Source organism: Leucoraja erinacea, chromosome 5 (genome assembly GCF_028641065.1).
Source record: "Leucoraja erinacea ecotype New England chromosome 5, Leri_hhj_1, whole genome shotgun sequence".
In the NCBI taxonomy this organism is placed as follows: Eukaryota; Metazoa; Chordata; class Chondrichthyes; order Rajiformes; family Rajidae; genus Leucoraja; species Leucoraja erinaceus.
The window spans coordinates 9,668,686-9,684,840 of NC_073381.1; the positions used below are offsets into that span (position 1 = coordinate 9,668,686).

Consider the following 16,155-nt stretch of genomic DNA (forward strand, 5'->3'; position numbering starts at 1 on the left):
TTGTATCTCTCTCCCCCTCTCTCTGTCTGTCTGCCTCTCTCTCTGCCTTGCTGAAGTGCTGCATCACATCACTATTTTATTTATAGCCAGGGTAGATGAATAGGCAATAATCTCTGAGAATTTCAATTTTGACATTGTGCAATATTGCAATTCCAAATCTTTGTTGTTCAGGAGAAGTAACAAATTAAAATGTCATGATCATAATAACACCAGGTTTTAAAATCATTTAGATTGTAGATAGAAAGAAACATATACAAGCCCCGAAGTACTCCCATACTTTAGTGTTTTTGGGAAAGATTGACATCAATAAGGCATTAATAAGTCTTAATTTCAATGGTGTGAAAACATAAAGTGAAGTAACAAGATTTTGGATTAGAGTAAAAATGACACGTGCTTTAAGCTCTGCTTATTCTGTGATTTTTTTTTTTTGTCTTTTAAATTCCCAGCTTGGTAAAGCGGGTCTGGCTGGAAGCCATGGCAAAGAAGGTTTCCGTGGACTGCACGGTACAGAGGGATCACAAGGACCAAAGGGATCACAAGGGTTGCATGGATATCGTGGATTTACAGGCTTACCTGGAAAGCAGGGTCTACCTGTATGAATACAATTCTGAGTACACCTTTCTACTTATTCATGCTCCAAGACCTCCAGTTGTCTGCTGAGTTTTGGGTTTTACATTGTAATTTAAAAAAATCTCTTTTTTACATAACATTCCTAGGGTAAAGAGCCAACTGACCAGCACATTAAAACAGTGTGCATGAGAGTAATGCAAGGTGAGTACTTTTCTAAATGACTAAATGATTTTAAATAATTTACTGTTCTGCATCAAGTGATGAGCATGTAGAGGATAAAGTTATAAAATGTGACTACATCTATCTCAGTTCCTCATCAAAACTCTATGTTTCATATTCAAAAATACACATAAAATAGAAACACGAGATTTTATTCAACGAGGGAAAAAAAGTAACATTTTGATTTTCATTTGAATCTACCTTTCCTGGTTGATATTGCAAAGAATATAAGTAGTCAGGTCAGTAGAAAGTAGGAGGGCAATCTGAAGCTGTCACCTGTTCCTTTTCTCCAGAGATGCTACCTGACCCGCTAGTTACTCCAGCATTTTGTGTTCATCTCTTGAGAAACCAGCATCTGCAGTTCCTTTCTACACAGGGCAAGTCGAATATTGGCATTGATTGCAAAGAAAATGGAGCACGTGTAAACAAATCTACTTGCAACTTCATGTTGATGTATTTGGATGTTTCGACGGGGTTCAACATTTACTAAAGAAAGACTCACTTCATCCCATAGCAAATTCATATTTTTATATAATTGCCAAATTTAGAAAACTTACACACTGTTCCTTCTACTGTTCCTTTTCACACAGAGAGTGGTGAATCTCTGGAACTCTCTGCCACAGAGGGTAGTCGAGGCCAGTTCATTGGCTATATTTAAGAGGGAGTTAGATGTGGCCCTTGTGGCTAAGGGGATCAGGGGGTATGGAGAGAAGGCAGGTACGGGGTACTGAGTTGGATGATCAGCCATGATCATATTGAATGGCGGTGCAGGCTCGAAAGGCCGAATGGCCTACTCCTGCACCTAATTTCTATGTTTCTATGTTTCTAGCAGGTCATTCATGTAAATGGTGAACAAATGAAGGGCAAGAATTGATCCCTACAATATTCCAATAGTTTCCTCCTTCCAGTGTGAAAAATACTTTTATTTATGTGACTGCCTGTTTTCCAATCCATTCTAACACACTTTGACAGCACAAGCTTTTAACTTATGCAGCACTCTCCAGTGTGGTATTTTGTCAGATGTCTTTTAGAAATCTAAATACACTACATTTACAGGTTCCCCTTTATCAATTCTTTCTGTTACATCCTCAAAGAACTTGAGTAACTTTGTCAAACATAACTTACCTTTTGTAAAACCATGTTGATTAAGTTTGATTATTAACTCTAGCATCTTGCCAATAATAGCTGTTAAATTAACTGGACGAAAGTTATCTGCCTTTCTCCTTTGATAAACAAGGGAGTCACATTGGGTGTTTTCCAAAGTTCTGGCACCCTCCTGGAGTTGAGTGTATTTATGAAAATTGGCAACCTATGGGTCCACTATCTGCAGTCACTTCCGTTAAAACCCCCACATGGGTCTTGGCAACTTGTCCATCTTTAGCTCCTTGAGTTTCTCCAATACTTTATCCCATGTAATTGGGATTTTTGTAAATTATACCATGTTATTTGAAATTAGCCTGTCTGATATTTTAGAAATATTATCAATATCTTCCATGGGGAAGGCTAATGCAAGTCATTTATTCAATCTATCACCTATTTATTTATTTTCTGCTATTGATTCACCACTCTCATTTTTTGGAGGTCCTGCATTTACCTTAGCCACTATCTTCCAATTTATATATCCATGAAAACTTTAACTTGATGTAAGTTTCCTCTTTGTTAATTTTCTCACTTCTTACGAGTCATTTGGTCTTTTGCTGCTAGATCCTAAAAACCTCCCAGTCCTCTGGTCTACCACTAGTAATCACTTCTTTGTATACCCTTGGTTCCAATGTGAGCCATGATCCTGCCAACAAACCATTTGCTTTGCTTGGCCGTATAATTACGGTAATATACGTAGTCGGCAATGTCAAATTTGGACTTGTTCGACTTTGTTGGTTGAGTGAGCGCCATATAAGAGTTACGGATCATGCTCAAATCTGACAGGGGAGGGTGCACTTGACGTCCGAGCATCATCTCCACTGGAGTTTGACCGGTAATGCAGTTTGGAACGGTTTGATATTGTTGTAAGAAATCGCGCAATGCCAATTGTTTCGATTTCTTTTCAATTCTTAAATCACATTTCATGGCCTGCTTGAAAACGCCAACGAGCCACTCTGCCTCACCATTTGAGGGTTGATGAATAGGTGCTGATGTCAGATGCACGATTGAGTGATGTTTACACTGGTCATCGAACATTTGCGAGGCAAATAGGGGTCCATTGTTGCTTACGATTGTTAGAACACATCTTTGAGTGCAGAAATGGTTGTATTGGTGGTCAGATATTTATTCATTTGGATAACATGTGGCCATTGGCGTCCAGAGGTCTTTTCCGGCGGATTCGGCGCCGTTTCTACACATAGTGTGCAGTCCTTACAGTGGTCGACTATATCGGTCTTGATATTCGGCCACCACACATGTATGCGGGCGAGCGCCTTCATTTGCACAAATCCAATGTGTATCTTGTGCAACATTTTCAGAATTTGCAATCGCAGTTCCGTCGGAATGATCACTCGACAATCGCAGAACAGAATGCCATACTTTGAGGAGATTTCCATTTTCACATTCTGGAATGAGCAGAATTCCTTGTCCAGCTTGGGACAAGGGTCTCGACCTGAAACATCACCTATTCCTTCGCTCCATAGATGCTGCCTCACCCGCTGAGTTTCTCCAGCATTTTTATCTACCTTTAACTATATACAAAACATCTCCCTTTGTCCTGTGCAGTGCCACCTGCTGCATGGGAGGAGCAACGGATCCTCCCACCCCACATTGTCCACAAAAACATCACAGCCGCCTTCCCTGTTTTATTTTTACACCAGACAGGGATGAACAATTGTTGTAATTCATCCATGCGATCTTTAAACATCAAAATATAGAAAATAGGTGCTGGAGGAGGCCATTCGGCCCTTCGAGCCAGCACCGCCATTCATTGTGATCATGGCTGATCATCCCCAATCAATAACCCGTGCCTGCCTTCTCCCCATATCCCTTGACTCCACTAGCCCCTAGAGCTCTATTTAATTTTCTCTTAAATCCACCCAGTGACTTGGCCTTCACTGCCCTCTGTGGCAGGGAATTCCACAAATTCACAACTCTCTGGGTGAATTTTTTTTTTTCTCACCTCAGACTTAAATGGCTTCCCCTTCATTCTAAGATTGTGGCCCCTGGTTCTGGAACTGTGGCCCCTGGTTCTGGAATTCTGCCATTAAATCTCTGCCATTGCATATCCACCGTCAACCCTTTAAGTATCATTTGTCAGTCTATCCTAGCCAATTCCTATCATAGCCAAAACCATCAAAACTAATCACACTGACGATATGCACAGCGTTTTTCAAGGTTCTACTTACAAATCCACACCTCTTGCACACCCATTACAACTCTGCCATTTAATTTATATCATCCCTATTAGCTTATTTTCCAAGCGATTAGAAATTTAGAAATGTCACTTTCTGCGTGTCTCTCTGTCTGAGTATTAATATTTAATACTTAGAGGGGATAACTAAGATTCTGTGATTGTCAATGTAGATGCCAAGAGTATGTTTCCAATTGCGGTAGTGTCTTGTACTTGGAGGTGAGATGTCAGCATATCCCTTAGCACTGGTGAAATTTTCTTCAGTTGAAAACTTGTGAATCTTGGAAGTTTAAAGTTCTGCAGATGCTCAGTCATTGAGCACATACCATTTGAGATTAATCAATTTTTGTATTAGAGACATTATTTTCTGGGGTATTAGATAAACATGTAAATTGACATGGGAATGAACAAATTAGGGAGATGACTAAGTATTAAAAAATAGTATGTGACAATTTTGATTCCTATTTCATTGGTCACCTGTTCCTGCACCAAAGACACACGTCTAACTCGGAGGTTCAGGTTTGTGAAAAAGAGGAATTGGGTGGGGAGAAGGAATTTAAGCTACTGAAAAAAGGGCAGTAAACTTGCTTAAAACATTCCTCAATCTTCCACACTAGGACTACAAGACATGTTTATGCTACTTGATCTTATGATCTAAACCTAAAGCCACAATATCAGTCTTTTAAAATGCGTCGCAGTTACTCAGTTATTCCGGAAATATTGGTGCCTTTGTTAGACTCTGGAATTGGGTTTATTTTGGAATCACATAATATCACATGAAAATCTATTGTTTAAGAGTAAAGAAAAACTGAAGAAGTCTGAGCAGGCGTTGTAAATTTGAGAATTTGTGGAATTCTCTGCCACAGAAGGCAGCGGAGGCCAATTCACTGGATGAATTTAAAAGAGTTTGTTAGAGCTCTAGGGGCTAGCGGAATGATGGGATATTGGGAGAAGGCAGGCACGGGTTACTGATTGTGGTTGATCAGCCATGATCACAATGAATGGCGGTGCTGGCTCGAAGGGCCAAATGGCCTCCTCCTGCACCTCTTTCCTATGTTTCTGTGTAAGAGGCTAAGGAAACAATTTAGAGTATAATTCCAATTATTGTAGAAAGCGTTTTAAGCGTTAAGCCATCCCTCTTTCAATTATTTTTGTTCAAGTTCTAAAAGCACTAGGTTATGTGGGGTAGTCGAACCAACACCATGCTTCTCCATCTTGTCGTAACTCCTATCACTTTCCCTTAAAAGCTGAGTCAGCAGTCGCACAAAGCCAATGGTGTTCAATTATTTTTCAGTGGAAATACAGATGAATCTCATCCTGATTGCCTTCACTCCTCATTTAAGATGGGAATGATCACCTCTAGTTTTCACCTGAAGATCAGTAACTTGTTAAGTAGGTCAGACCGTGTAACATTAGCAGATTGCATTCTTTGGATGGTTATTAGTGAATCATATAAAACCATGCAGTCTTTCAGTATTATGGCTACCATTACTCAAAACATCTTATTTCCAGATTCATTTAATTAAATATGAATTTCCCAGTTGCCACAATAATTCCACACTAATTTCTTAGACCATTTAATACAAGTTCTGGAGTTCAGTGCAATGACTTAACCACAATACTCCCCTAACCTAAACCATGCTATCATATGCAAATAGGGCTAAATCTTCGGATAAGATGTACATACATTTGCTTACTAATTTCTAATGATTCACCATAGAAAGCATATTATTGGGGTGCATCACAAATTGGTTTGGCAACTTCTCTGCCCATGACCGCAAGAAATTGTAGTGTTGTAGATGCAGCCCAGTCCATCACACAAACCAGCCTCCCCCCATTGATTCCATCTACTGTATACTCCCTCTCCACGACATTCAGAAAAGAAGACAACTTAATCAAAGACAACTTGTACGGCTTGATTATAATTTTGTATGTTATTATTTGATTGAATAGCACATGAAACAAGTTTTTCATTGTATCTTAGCAGAACAAATTTGCAATGTATTTTATCTGCTCCCTGGAGCTTTATGGCCTTTCAATGAGATAAAGGATATTTTGTCAAATAGAACATTGTTTGATGATTGCCAAGTTAATTTAATTTGATCATCGCCCTCACCGAGACACTGTTGGTTAGCATTATACCTGTTGGTTTGCATTACACAAGCAAACTGTAGCAATAAACTGAGACCTTTAGTCATGTTGAAATGTCATAATATATTCTGCAGTGACTAACTGATCATGGAAGTAAAAAAAACCGATGAAAGTCAAAAAAGAGCTTAAAAAATAGATAGTATGTAAATATTTCTTCCGAACCGAACTTGTGCAATAGAATTATGGAAATGTATCCTGTAGAGGGTGGCAACTATTGTGTGTGTGTGGTGTGGGGGGGGGGGCCTGTGGCAGTGAGCCTCCTGGAGCCGGGGGAGGGAGTGGGCGAGGGTACCCGGCGCGGTGTCTCGCCGCTCCCGGACCTAACCAGCGCAGCTTCTCCCCGCACCGGCTGCAACCCGGGGGTGGAGAGGTACCCTCAGCCTCTCCCTTAGCTCCTGAGTGCACCCCACCTGACATCATCGCAGCCCTGCTGGAGAAGACCGTTTCCCGCAGTAGTTTACATCGAGACAGATTAAGAGATAGACAGAGAGATTAAATTTAGAAAATTGACATCCATAATTTGCTGCAATTTCTTGCGGTCTTGGATGGAGCTGTTCCCAAACCAAGCTGTGATACATCCTGACAAAATGCTTTCTGTGGTGCACCTGTCAAAGTTGGTGAGAGTTGTAGGGGACAAGCCTTCTAAGGAAGTAGAGGCTTGGTGTGCTTTCTTGGTCGTTGCTTCAATATGGGTGGTCTAGGAGAAGTTGTTGGTGATATTGACTCTTAGTAATTTGAAGTTTTCAACCATCTCTACTTCAGCGTTGTCAATGCAGACTAGGGTACGTGGACCACTTTGCTTCCTGAAGTCGATCACCATCTCCTTTGTCTTGCTGACATTAAGAGAAAGGTTGTTATCTCGACACCAGGACACAAGGTTCTCAATCTCCTTCCTGTACTCCGTCTCATGATTATTTGATATCTGGCCCGCTATGGTGGTGTCGTCTGTGAATTTGAAAATGTAATTAGATTTGTATATGGTTGCACAGTCATGGGTGTGCAAGGAGTAAAGAAGGGGGCTGAAAACGCAGCCTTGCAGAGCATCAATGTTGAGGATTATCGTAGATAATGTCCACTATCCTCACTGATTGGGGTCTGATGGACAGGAAGTTAAGGATCCTGTTGCAGAGATGAGTGCTGCCACCAAATGCCGCGAGTTTGGTGATATGTATGGATGGTTTAATGGTATTAAAGGCAAAGCTGTAGTCTATGAATAAGAGTCTGACGTAGGTGGCTCTATTATCCAGGGATGAGTGTAGGACTAGGATGATCGCATCGTCCATGCACCTGTATTTGGTGACATACCAAATCTCCTAAGGGAGTAGAGGTGTTGATGAACTTGGGTTCACTGGGCAATGTCTTTCCCTTCCTGAAGTCAACAATCAGCTCCTTTGTCTTGCTAACATTGAGAGCAAGATTGTTGTTCCAGGCTAGCAGATTATCAATCTCCTTCCTGTACTCTGACATCTTTACTCATCATTTGTCCAACACGATGATACCGTATGTGAATTGAAAGATGCCGTTAGTCTGTCTCTGGCTAAATGGTGGGAATAGAGAGAGTAGAGCAGGGGACTGTATGCAGCCTTGAGGTGCCCCTTAATCTCCTGGTTATCGTAAAGAAAGTGCTATTGCTAATTCATACTGATTGTGGTCTGCCGATGAGGAAGCCCAGGATTCAATGGCATAGGGACGAGCATAGAGTTTGATTGTATTTTGTTGACATTGTGTAATTTGCTAATCTGGTGTTTCTTTATAGAACACCTGGCTCACTTGGCCGCCAGCCTGAGGCGACCTGAATCTGGCATCATGGGTAGGCCCGGACGTCCTGGACTACCTGGAACTCCAGGCCCATCTGGAGAGAATGGCTTCCCAGGACAACCAGGAGTTCGTGGGCTGAATGGCCTTAAAGGTCCACCTGGCATCATTGGTTACAAAGGACCAAAAGGTAATAGTCAAGCAGAGCAATGCAGCAGCCAAACACTGTCCTTTGAGGTACATGCATCACGCATTGTATTTACACATAATGCATATTGACACAAAGCTGTGGATTCACAAAGAGCCCTAACGAATAAATGCCGATCTTGGATCAACTAATTTGATATCATTACATGTTGTATGTCATATAGACATGTTCTAGGTCAGTGGCAAACCTTTCGTATGCAATATTTTTTAACTGTTACATTGCATCTGTCATGTTCTTCCCTCGCGTAACTATCAATTTTTGAAGTTTGAATTCCTAGGTTATTCTGTATTAATTCTCCAAATTTGATAGCATACTGTAATTTTGCTGATTGCAACAGAAATTGAATGGTGGTAATTGAACTTTGGGAACCGATGATATTGACATTAATATTAAAAATATTCAATTTTAATTGTAAATTCCTTAATTATTCTATATCAATATCTAATATGTATTTCTGTGCAGGTGAACACGGTGATAGGGGTGACAAAGGACTGTCAGGAAGAGGACCCAGGGGATTGCCCGGGCAACAAGGTCTACCAGGTATGAACAAACATGGCGGATTTCACATGGCCTCATTTTCCTTTTTTTTTCCCTTTGCAAACTTTTGAGAAGGAGTTTTCTGATTATTATATTCTTGTCTTTTTAAATAAGCTAGTTATCATGTATTCATTATGTTTATATGCATTTTAAAACATGATGTTATTTTATTAAGCATCAAATTATAATGATTTTGTGGCAGCCACATTAATAATGTGCACCACCCCGAATGACACCCCTACTCTAAACCACTGATTGATGGACACAAGTTTATTCCCTACTGCTCTGCTGTTTCTTCTTTAATATTTCTTCACAAAATAGAAGAGTAATTTACAGCAGCAGTTAAACCACCAACTGGCACACATTGGGAATATGGGAGGAAATTGGAAAACCCAGAGGGGACCAACAGAGTCACAGGGAGAAAGTGCAAACTCCACACAGACAACACTTGGAAGTCAGGATATTTGGAGCAGTGAGACAGCTGCCCTATCTACAGTGGCACAGTCAATCAAGATCAGAATGTATATGTGAGAGTGTGCTTGGATAATGCGTCTGGTCTGGATGAAAAGTGGGCAGTATCTGGAAGCCATGCAATTGGAGTACGAGGGTAGTGAGTGGCAAAGTGATTGCTGACATAGATATTGTTGATGGGTGAATGATGAATATGTACATCAGGAGCACTATGTGATGCTAATGATTGAGTAATGGGATTTGATGATCCATGTATTGATCTTAACCCTGTGTTTGAGTTATAAAATTTCTTCAACATTTTTCCAAATCCTGTATGCTTCACTCCTGCCATTGACCTCAAGTACTAACTCTCCTCCTCATGATTGACAATGTACACGGCTGTTTGCAACACCTTTATAGGAAGAAGACTTCTTGCCTTTTCTTTACATTGCCTGTCAATGCTTGGAGACCTGCATCTGCAACTCAGTTGCCCCCTCTTGCCCGTGCTCTGCTCTCATTTTCCATGAACCTTCCAATCCTGTGTTCCAGCTAATAAACATCTCTTCCCGATGTGTCCATGAGATTTACACACCATGCCATTTACTTCCAGGAATATCAATTGAAGCTAGCTAGTGTTAGGCTAGCGGTCTATAAAGGCAGCAGGTTATGGCGAGGCAAGTTAAGTGGTTTCCACACTCTTCTTCTAAACTAAACTAAACTAAGGCACCTGTCTGTATTTGGTTATGTGCTTAATTCTGAGAAGTGTTGAGTGTGAATGAAAGACGGCTGGCAGTTCCCTTTGGTACTGACTGATAAAAGTCAGCAAAGTTCATCAAAAATAATTGCAGACACATTACTGGTAGAGTCAGTGACATGTTAAAACATTGAAATGGAACAGTACAACACAGGAACAAGCAAGCCCCTTCTGCCGACAATGTCTGCCGAACAAGATGGCAAGAACAACCCATCTGTCTGAACATAATCTATTTCCATCCATTCCCTGCATATCCATGTGCCTATCCAATTACTCTCAAATGCCACTATCGTATCTGTCTTCACCATCACCATGGACAGCAGGTTCCAGACACTCCTCGCATTCTGGGTATAAACAAAATCTGCACATTTGCTTTGCACATCTCCTTTAAACTTTGCCCCTCTCACCTTAAAGCTACAGTGCATTCAGAAAGTATTCAGACCTCTTCACATTTTCCACATTTGTTACGTTACAGCCATATTCTAAAATTGATTAAAACATTTTTTTTATCATCAATCTATACACAATACCCCATAATAAAAAAGAGAAAACAGGTGTTTAGAAATTTTTGCAAAGTAATTAAAAATAAATAACTGAAATATCACAATTACATAAGTATTCAGACCCTTTACTCACTACTTTGTTGAGGCACCTTTGGCAGCGATTACAGCCTCAACTCTTCTTGGGTATGTCGCTACAAGCTTGGCGCACCTGTATTTGGGTAATTTCTTCCATTCTTCTCTGCAGATCCTCTCCAGCTCTGTCAGGTTGGATTGGGAGCATCGATTCACAGCTATTTTCAGGTCCCTCCAGAGATGTTCGATCAAGTTCAAGTCCGGGCTCTGGCTGCACCACTCAAGACATTCACAGGCTTGTCACGAAGCCACTCCTGCATTGTCTTGGCTGTGTGCTTAGGGTCGTTGTCCTGTTGGAAGGTGAACCTCCGCCCCAGTCTGAGGTCCTGCATGCTCTGGAGCAGGTTTTCATCAAGGGTCTCTCTGTATTTTGCTCCGTTCATCTTTCCCTTGATCCTGACAGTCTCCTCGTTCCTGCCGCTGAAAAACATCCCCACAGCATGATGCTGCCACCACCATGCTTCACCGTAGGTATGGTATTGGCCAGGTGATGAGCGGTGCCTAGTTTCCTCCAGACGTGAAGCTTAGTATTCAGGCCAAAGAGTTCAATCTTGGTTTCATCAGACCAGAGAATCTTGTTTAGGTGCCTTTTGGCAAACTCCAAGCGGGCTGTCATGTGCCTTTTACTGAGGAGTGGCTTCTGTCTGGCCATTCTACCATAAAGGCCTGCTTGGTAGAGTGCTGCAGATACAGTTGTCCTTCTGGAAGTTTCTCCCATCTCCACAGAGGAACTCTGGATCTCTGTCAGAGTGACCATCGGGTTCTTGGTCACCTCCCTGACCAAGGCCCTTGTCCCCCGATTGCTCAGTTTGGCCGGACGGCAGCTCTATGAAGAGTCCTGGTGGTTCTAAAGTTCTTCCATTTTAGAATGACGGAGGCCACTGTGCTCTTCTGGACCTGCAATGCTGCAGAAATTGCTTTATACCCTTCCCCAGATCTGTGTCTCGACACAATCCTGTCTCGGAGGTCTAAGGTCAATTCCTTCATCTTCATGGCTTGGCTTTTGTTCTGACATGCAATGTCAACTGTGGGACCTTATATAGAGAGGTGTGTGCCTTTCCAAATCATGTCCAATCAATTTAATTTACCACATGTGGACTCCAATCAAGTTGTAGAAACATCTCAAGGATAATCAATGGAAACAGAATACACCGAAGCTCAATTTTGAGTGTCATTACAAAGGGTCTGATTACTTATGTAAATGTGATATTTCAGTTATTTATTTTTAATTACTTTGCAAAAATTTATATACGCCTGTTTTTGCTTTTTAACTATGAGGTATTGTGTATAGATCGGGGCGATGGAAGCTCCCACATTGGGGCGGTCGAAGCTCCTGCGGCTTGGAGCTCCCGAAGTTGGTCTCTCGCGGGCTCTGTGATGTTAAAGTACCGCAGACTCCCGCGGTTGATCTCAGTGATCGATCCCTGGCAAAGGGATCGCGGGCTCCATGATGTTATAGTCTGCTGGCACGCGCAGTGAAGCTCTCGAAATCGGTCTCCAGCAGACGGCGCCAATTCCTCAATGTTAGTCCGCAGTGCGGGCAGAGATACGATACGGTAAAAAATCGCATCTCTGTCGAGGTAAGAGATTAGAAAAGGTTTCCGCCAACTCCCCACTTAAAACAAGCTAAAGAACACTAAATACATACATTTAACACATACAAACAAACAACAAAAGAAGGGACAGACAGGCTGTTGGCGAGGCAGCCTTCTTCACAGTCCATAATCTTGGTGTCATCTGCAAACTTACTAACGAACCTGTCTTTGTTTACGTCCAAGCTATTTCTATATATCACACACAAAAGAGATCCCAGTATAGATCCCAATAGAACTTCATCAACTTCACCACCAATTTTACTTGGACCATCTCTGACACCTCCCTCCACTTTCTTGATCTCACAGTCTCCATCACAAGAAATAGACTATTGACTATTTAGAAACATAGAAAATAGGTGCAGGAGGAGGCCATTCGGCCCTTCGAGCCAGCACCGCCATTCATTGTGATAATGGCTGATCGTCCCCTACCAATAACCCGTGCCTGCCTTCTCCCCATATCCCTTGACTCCACTAGCCCCCAGAGCTCCATTTAACTCTCTCTTAGATCCATCCAGTGATTTGGCTTCCACTGCCCTCTGTGGCAGGGAATTCCATAAATTCACAACTCTCTGCGTGAAAACGTTTTTTCTCACCTCAGTCTTAAATGACCTCCCCTTTATTCTAAGACTGTGGCCCCTGGTTCTGGACTCGCCCCACATTGGGAACATTTTTCCTGCATCTAGCTTGTCCCGTCCTTTCATAATTTATATGTTTCTATAAGAGCCCCCTCATCCTTCTAAACTCCAGTGAATACAAGCCTAGTCTTTTCAATCGTCCTCATATGACAGTCCCGCTATCCCAGGGATCAATCTCGTAAACCTACGCTGCTCTGCCTCAATCACAAGGATGCCCTTCCTCAAATTAGGTGGCCAAAACTGTACACAATACTCCAGATGTGTACTCATCAGAGCCCTATACAACTGCAGAAGAACCTCTTTACTCCTATACTGAAATCCTCGTTATGAAGGCCAACATTCCATTAGCTTTCTTCACTGCCTGCTGTACTTGTAAGCCAACTTTCAGTGACCGGTGTACAAGGACGCCGAGGCCTCGCTGCACCTCCCCTTTAACTAACCTAACCCCATTGAGTTAATAATCTGCCCCCTTGTTTTTGCCGGCAAAGTGGATAACCTCACATTTATCTGTAACTTCACATTTATTTCAAACCCACTGACTCCCACAACTATCTTGACTACACTTCTTCCCACCCTGCTTCCTGCAAAGACTCTATCCCCTACTCCCAATTCCTCCGTCTATGCGCATCTGCACCCAAGATGAGGTGTTCCATGCTATCTCTGGAGAGAAGGAATGGGTGACGTTTTTAGTGGAGACCCTTCTTCAGACTGAGTCAAAATGTCACAATTCCTTCTCTCCAGAGATGCTGCCTGTCCCGCTGAGTTACTCCAGCTATTTGTGCCTATATTTGGTGCAACCCAACATCTGCAGTTCCTTCCAGCAGCAGTTTGAATGTGGGCTCATCTTCAAAATGAGGAAGAAAAGCAGGAAGTTAACACGATCAGATTTGGTTACATTTTCTCGCATTTTACGATACGATAAATTTTTTGCTGATCATTTACCATGGGATGTTGCTATTCTCCAGATTGAATGATGGATATAGGGATGACTCTGTGGACATCTTGCTCACATTCCTGGAACCATACATTTACCAGAGGATCATGGGATGATGATTTGACTATTTAGATATTCAAATCTGCTTTGTAATTCATTGTGGCTAATTTGCTAACAATAGTGCCTAACCTATTCATACTCTACCAATTTCAGTCTTGAATGCCCAATTCTCCCTAAATCCACTGCCTTTTCAGGAAAGAATTCCATCCTTTTTTTGTTTTGTTTCTGTTCTGTTTCCAGGTATCGTAACAAAATATTCTCATTCTATTTTCATGTTTCCTTTGATCTTGCTTTCTCCATCGAGTGATTTAAGTAGCATTTAGGAAGTAAACAGACCTGTTCAGTTTAAGTTTATTGTCATGTGTACCGAGGTACAGTGAAAAGCTTATTGTTGGGTGCTAAGTTATCAGAAATACAATGTAGAATGGGACATAGTATTTAAATAGGATCGGTAGCGAGCATCAATCTGTTTGTACTTCATACCAGTCATTGGCATTAATGACACCTTTGCTTTGATGTAGGGGAGCCTGGCAAGAATAACTTTGGCAGGGATGGCCGTGATGGTGAGAGAGGCCCACCTGGAAAGGCAGGGCAGTCGGGTATTCCTGGTTCTCCTGGCCGTGCGGGTCCTCCAGGCTACTGTGAGTTCTCTGCCTGCACACAAGCTTTACGGGCACCACCACCAGAAAATGTAAAAGGACCATGAACTATTGATGTGTAACTCTTTGGATGTGGAGCAGATTGCAGAAAAAAAAAGAACTGAAACCCACATAAACTTTAATCTGGGAAATTGACTTATGTTTTGATTTGAAAAAGATATTGTACTTGACATTCTAATTCAAACTAATGGTGCTCCATAAGTGACCGGACCATGGTTCTCCATTGGATGTACATTGAAATTAAAAGATTACCAAAAGAAAATGTACCTTCGATCATTTCCTGATACTTCCCTTCCCTGGTGTGTTACAGAGTCCCCATTATTTTCCAATAAATAACTTAAAAGAGAAGATTGTGTTAATTATTACCTCAGAAAAAATATCTTCCATTTCATCTTGTAAAATTTTAAAATTTAGCAGAATTAGGGAAGCCAACTGATGAAGCTTTGCTGATCTGTTTGTACAATATTGTATACTAAAACTATTAACAAAAACTCAAGTTCCATTTTGTACAGAAATGATTTGTCAGAGACCATTCATATAAAAGCATGCCACACAGGGTCGCTGCGTGCTCTGTAAATGTCTGATTCTGGATTATTCAAGGGAAATTACTTTTTTTTCTTGGTACACATTATTTAACAAGTATGAATGAAGAAAATTTAATCCTAGCAACTTTGGTTTAGTGTACATTAAGTATTTTGATTTCTACTTGTATCCTTCTGCTTAAGGTCCTTGGTTAAATTTAGCAACTTAACATTGTCAAACCAGAGTTTCATTTATGGAAACTGAACAATTAATACATTAAAGGCCTGTTATTTATTTTTCACTCTAAAATGATATTGTTATTGTTGCAGAAAAATATAATAAATGCAGATTTCTTCAAATAGTGCATGCTTTTATATGAATGGTCAGTTCAAATAATTAACAGTCTAATCAGTCAGCACAACTATACAATTGTTGCATGATATTCTCAGATTTTTTTCCTAGACCAGAGATTTGCAGTGTACATGTCTTGTGTTCTTTGTAAAAAAAAAAAAAATTATTGATTAAAAGTATCACACCATTTATTTGCAATAAGTGACTAATTTAAATATTTTATTCTATGTTTAACCTATATTTTTGTATTATTTGTTCTCAATTTTTTAAACTGAGAAAGAACAGAAAAAAACAGAAATGTGTCTAGAAATGAATCAGCTGTAATCAGAGTGCCAATACAATGCGGCACAACTTTACCCACTTTAATAGAATCATGTTTTAGATTGCATTTATTGATTAACAGTATCACACCATTTATTAGCATGGGCACGTTTTCATTTGGGAGTCCCTCCTTCTAAGGGAAACCACATCAATTCCAAATAATAACTTTGTATTTAGTGCAGGTGCCAGGGTTGCAACCTTTAAAGGAACATTCCCCGGCAATGTAAGAGATGGAGACAGAAGAGAGGACATCATGTGTCCCACCCCACTCCTCCCCTCCCCGTCAAGTTTTTCTGACTAGAACATTGTCATCCTAGAGGATAAGGACTGCCTCAGAGTGGAGGTGCATTTGCAGTACCAATAGGAGGTGGTGGCAGAAATAATTGCAAAGAGTGATAAAGTGCTCTGCTATAACACAATAGAAACCTTTTTCCTAAGAAACCTCACGTTATATCATTTGTAGCA

At 41.0% G+C, this 16,155-nt stretch overlaps 1 protein-coding gene across 1 annotated transcript in view; it reads left to right on the forward strand.

The window, feature by feature from the left end:
* Positions 1 to 15,558, forward strand: part of col9a1b (collagen, type IX, alpha 1b) — an 85,570-nt gene extending 70,012 nt beyond the window's left edge. Inside the window, exons 28-32 of the mRNA XM_055635035.1 lie at positions 447 to 593; positions 717 to 771; positions 8,031 to 8,219; positions 8,700 to 8,777; positions 14,359 to 15,558. Coding sequence (XP_055491010.1) covers positions 447 to 593; positions 717 to 771; positions 8,031 to 8,219; positions 8,700 to 8,777; positions 14,359 to 14,543 — 654 coding nt within the window. The 3' untranslated portion in view covers positions 14,544 to 15,558. The remainder of the gene's footprint in view (positions 1 to 446; positions 594 to 716; positions 772 to 8,030; positions 8,220 to 8,699; positions 8,778 to 14,358) is intronic.
* The last annotated feature ends 597 nt before the right edge of the window (positions 15,559 to 16,155 follow it).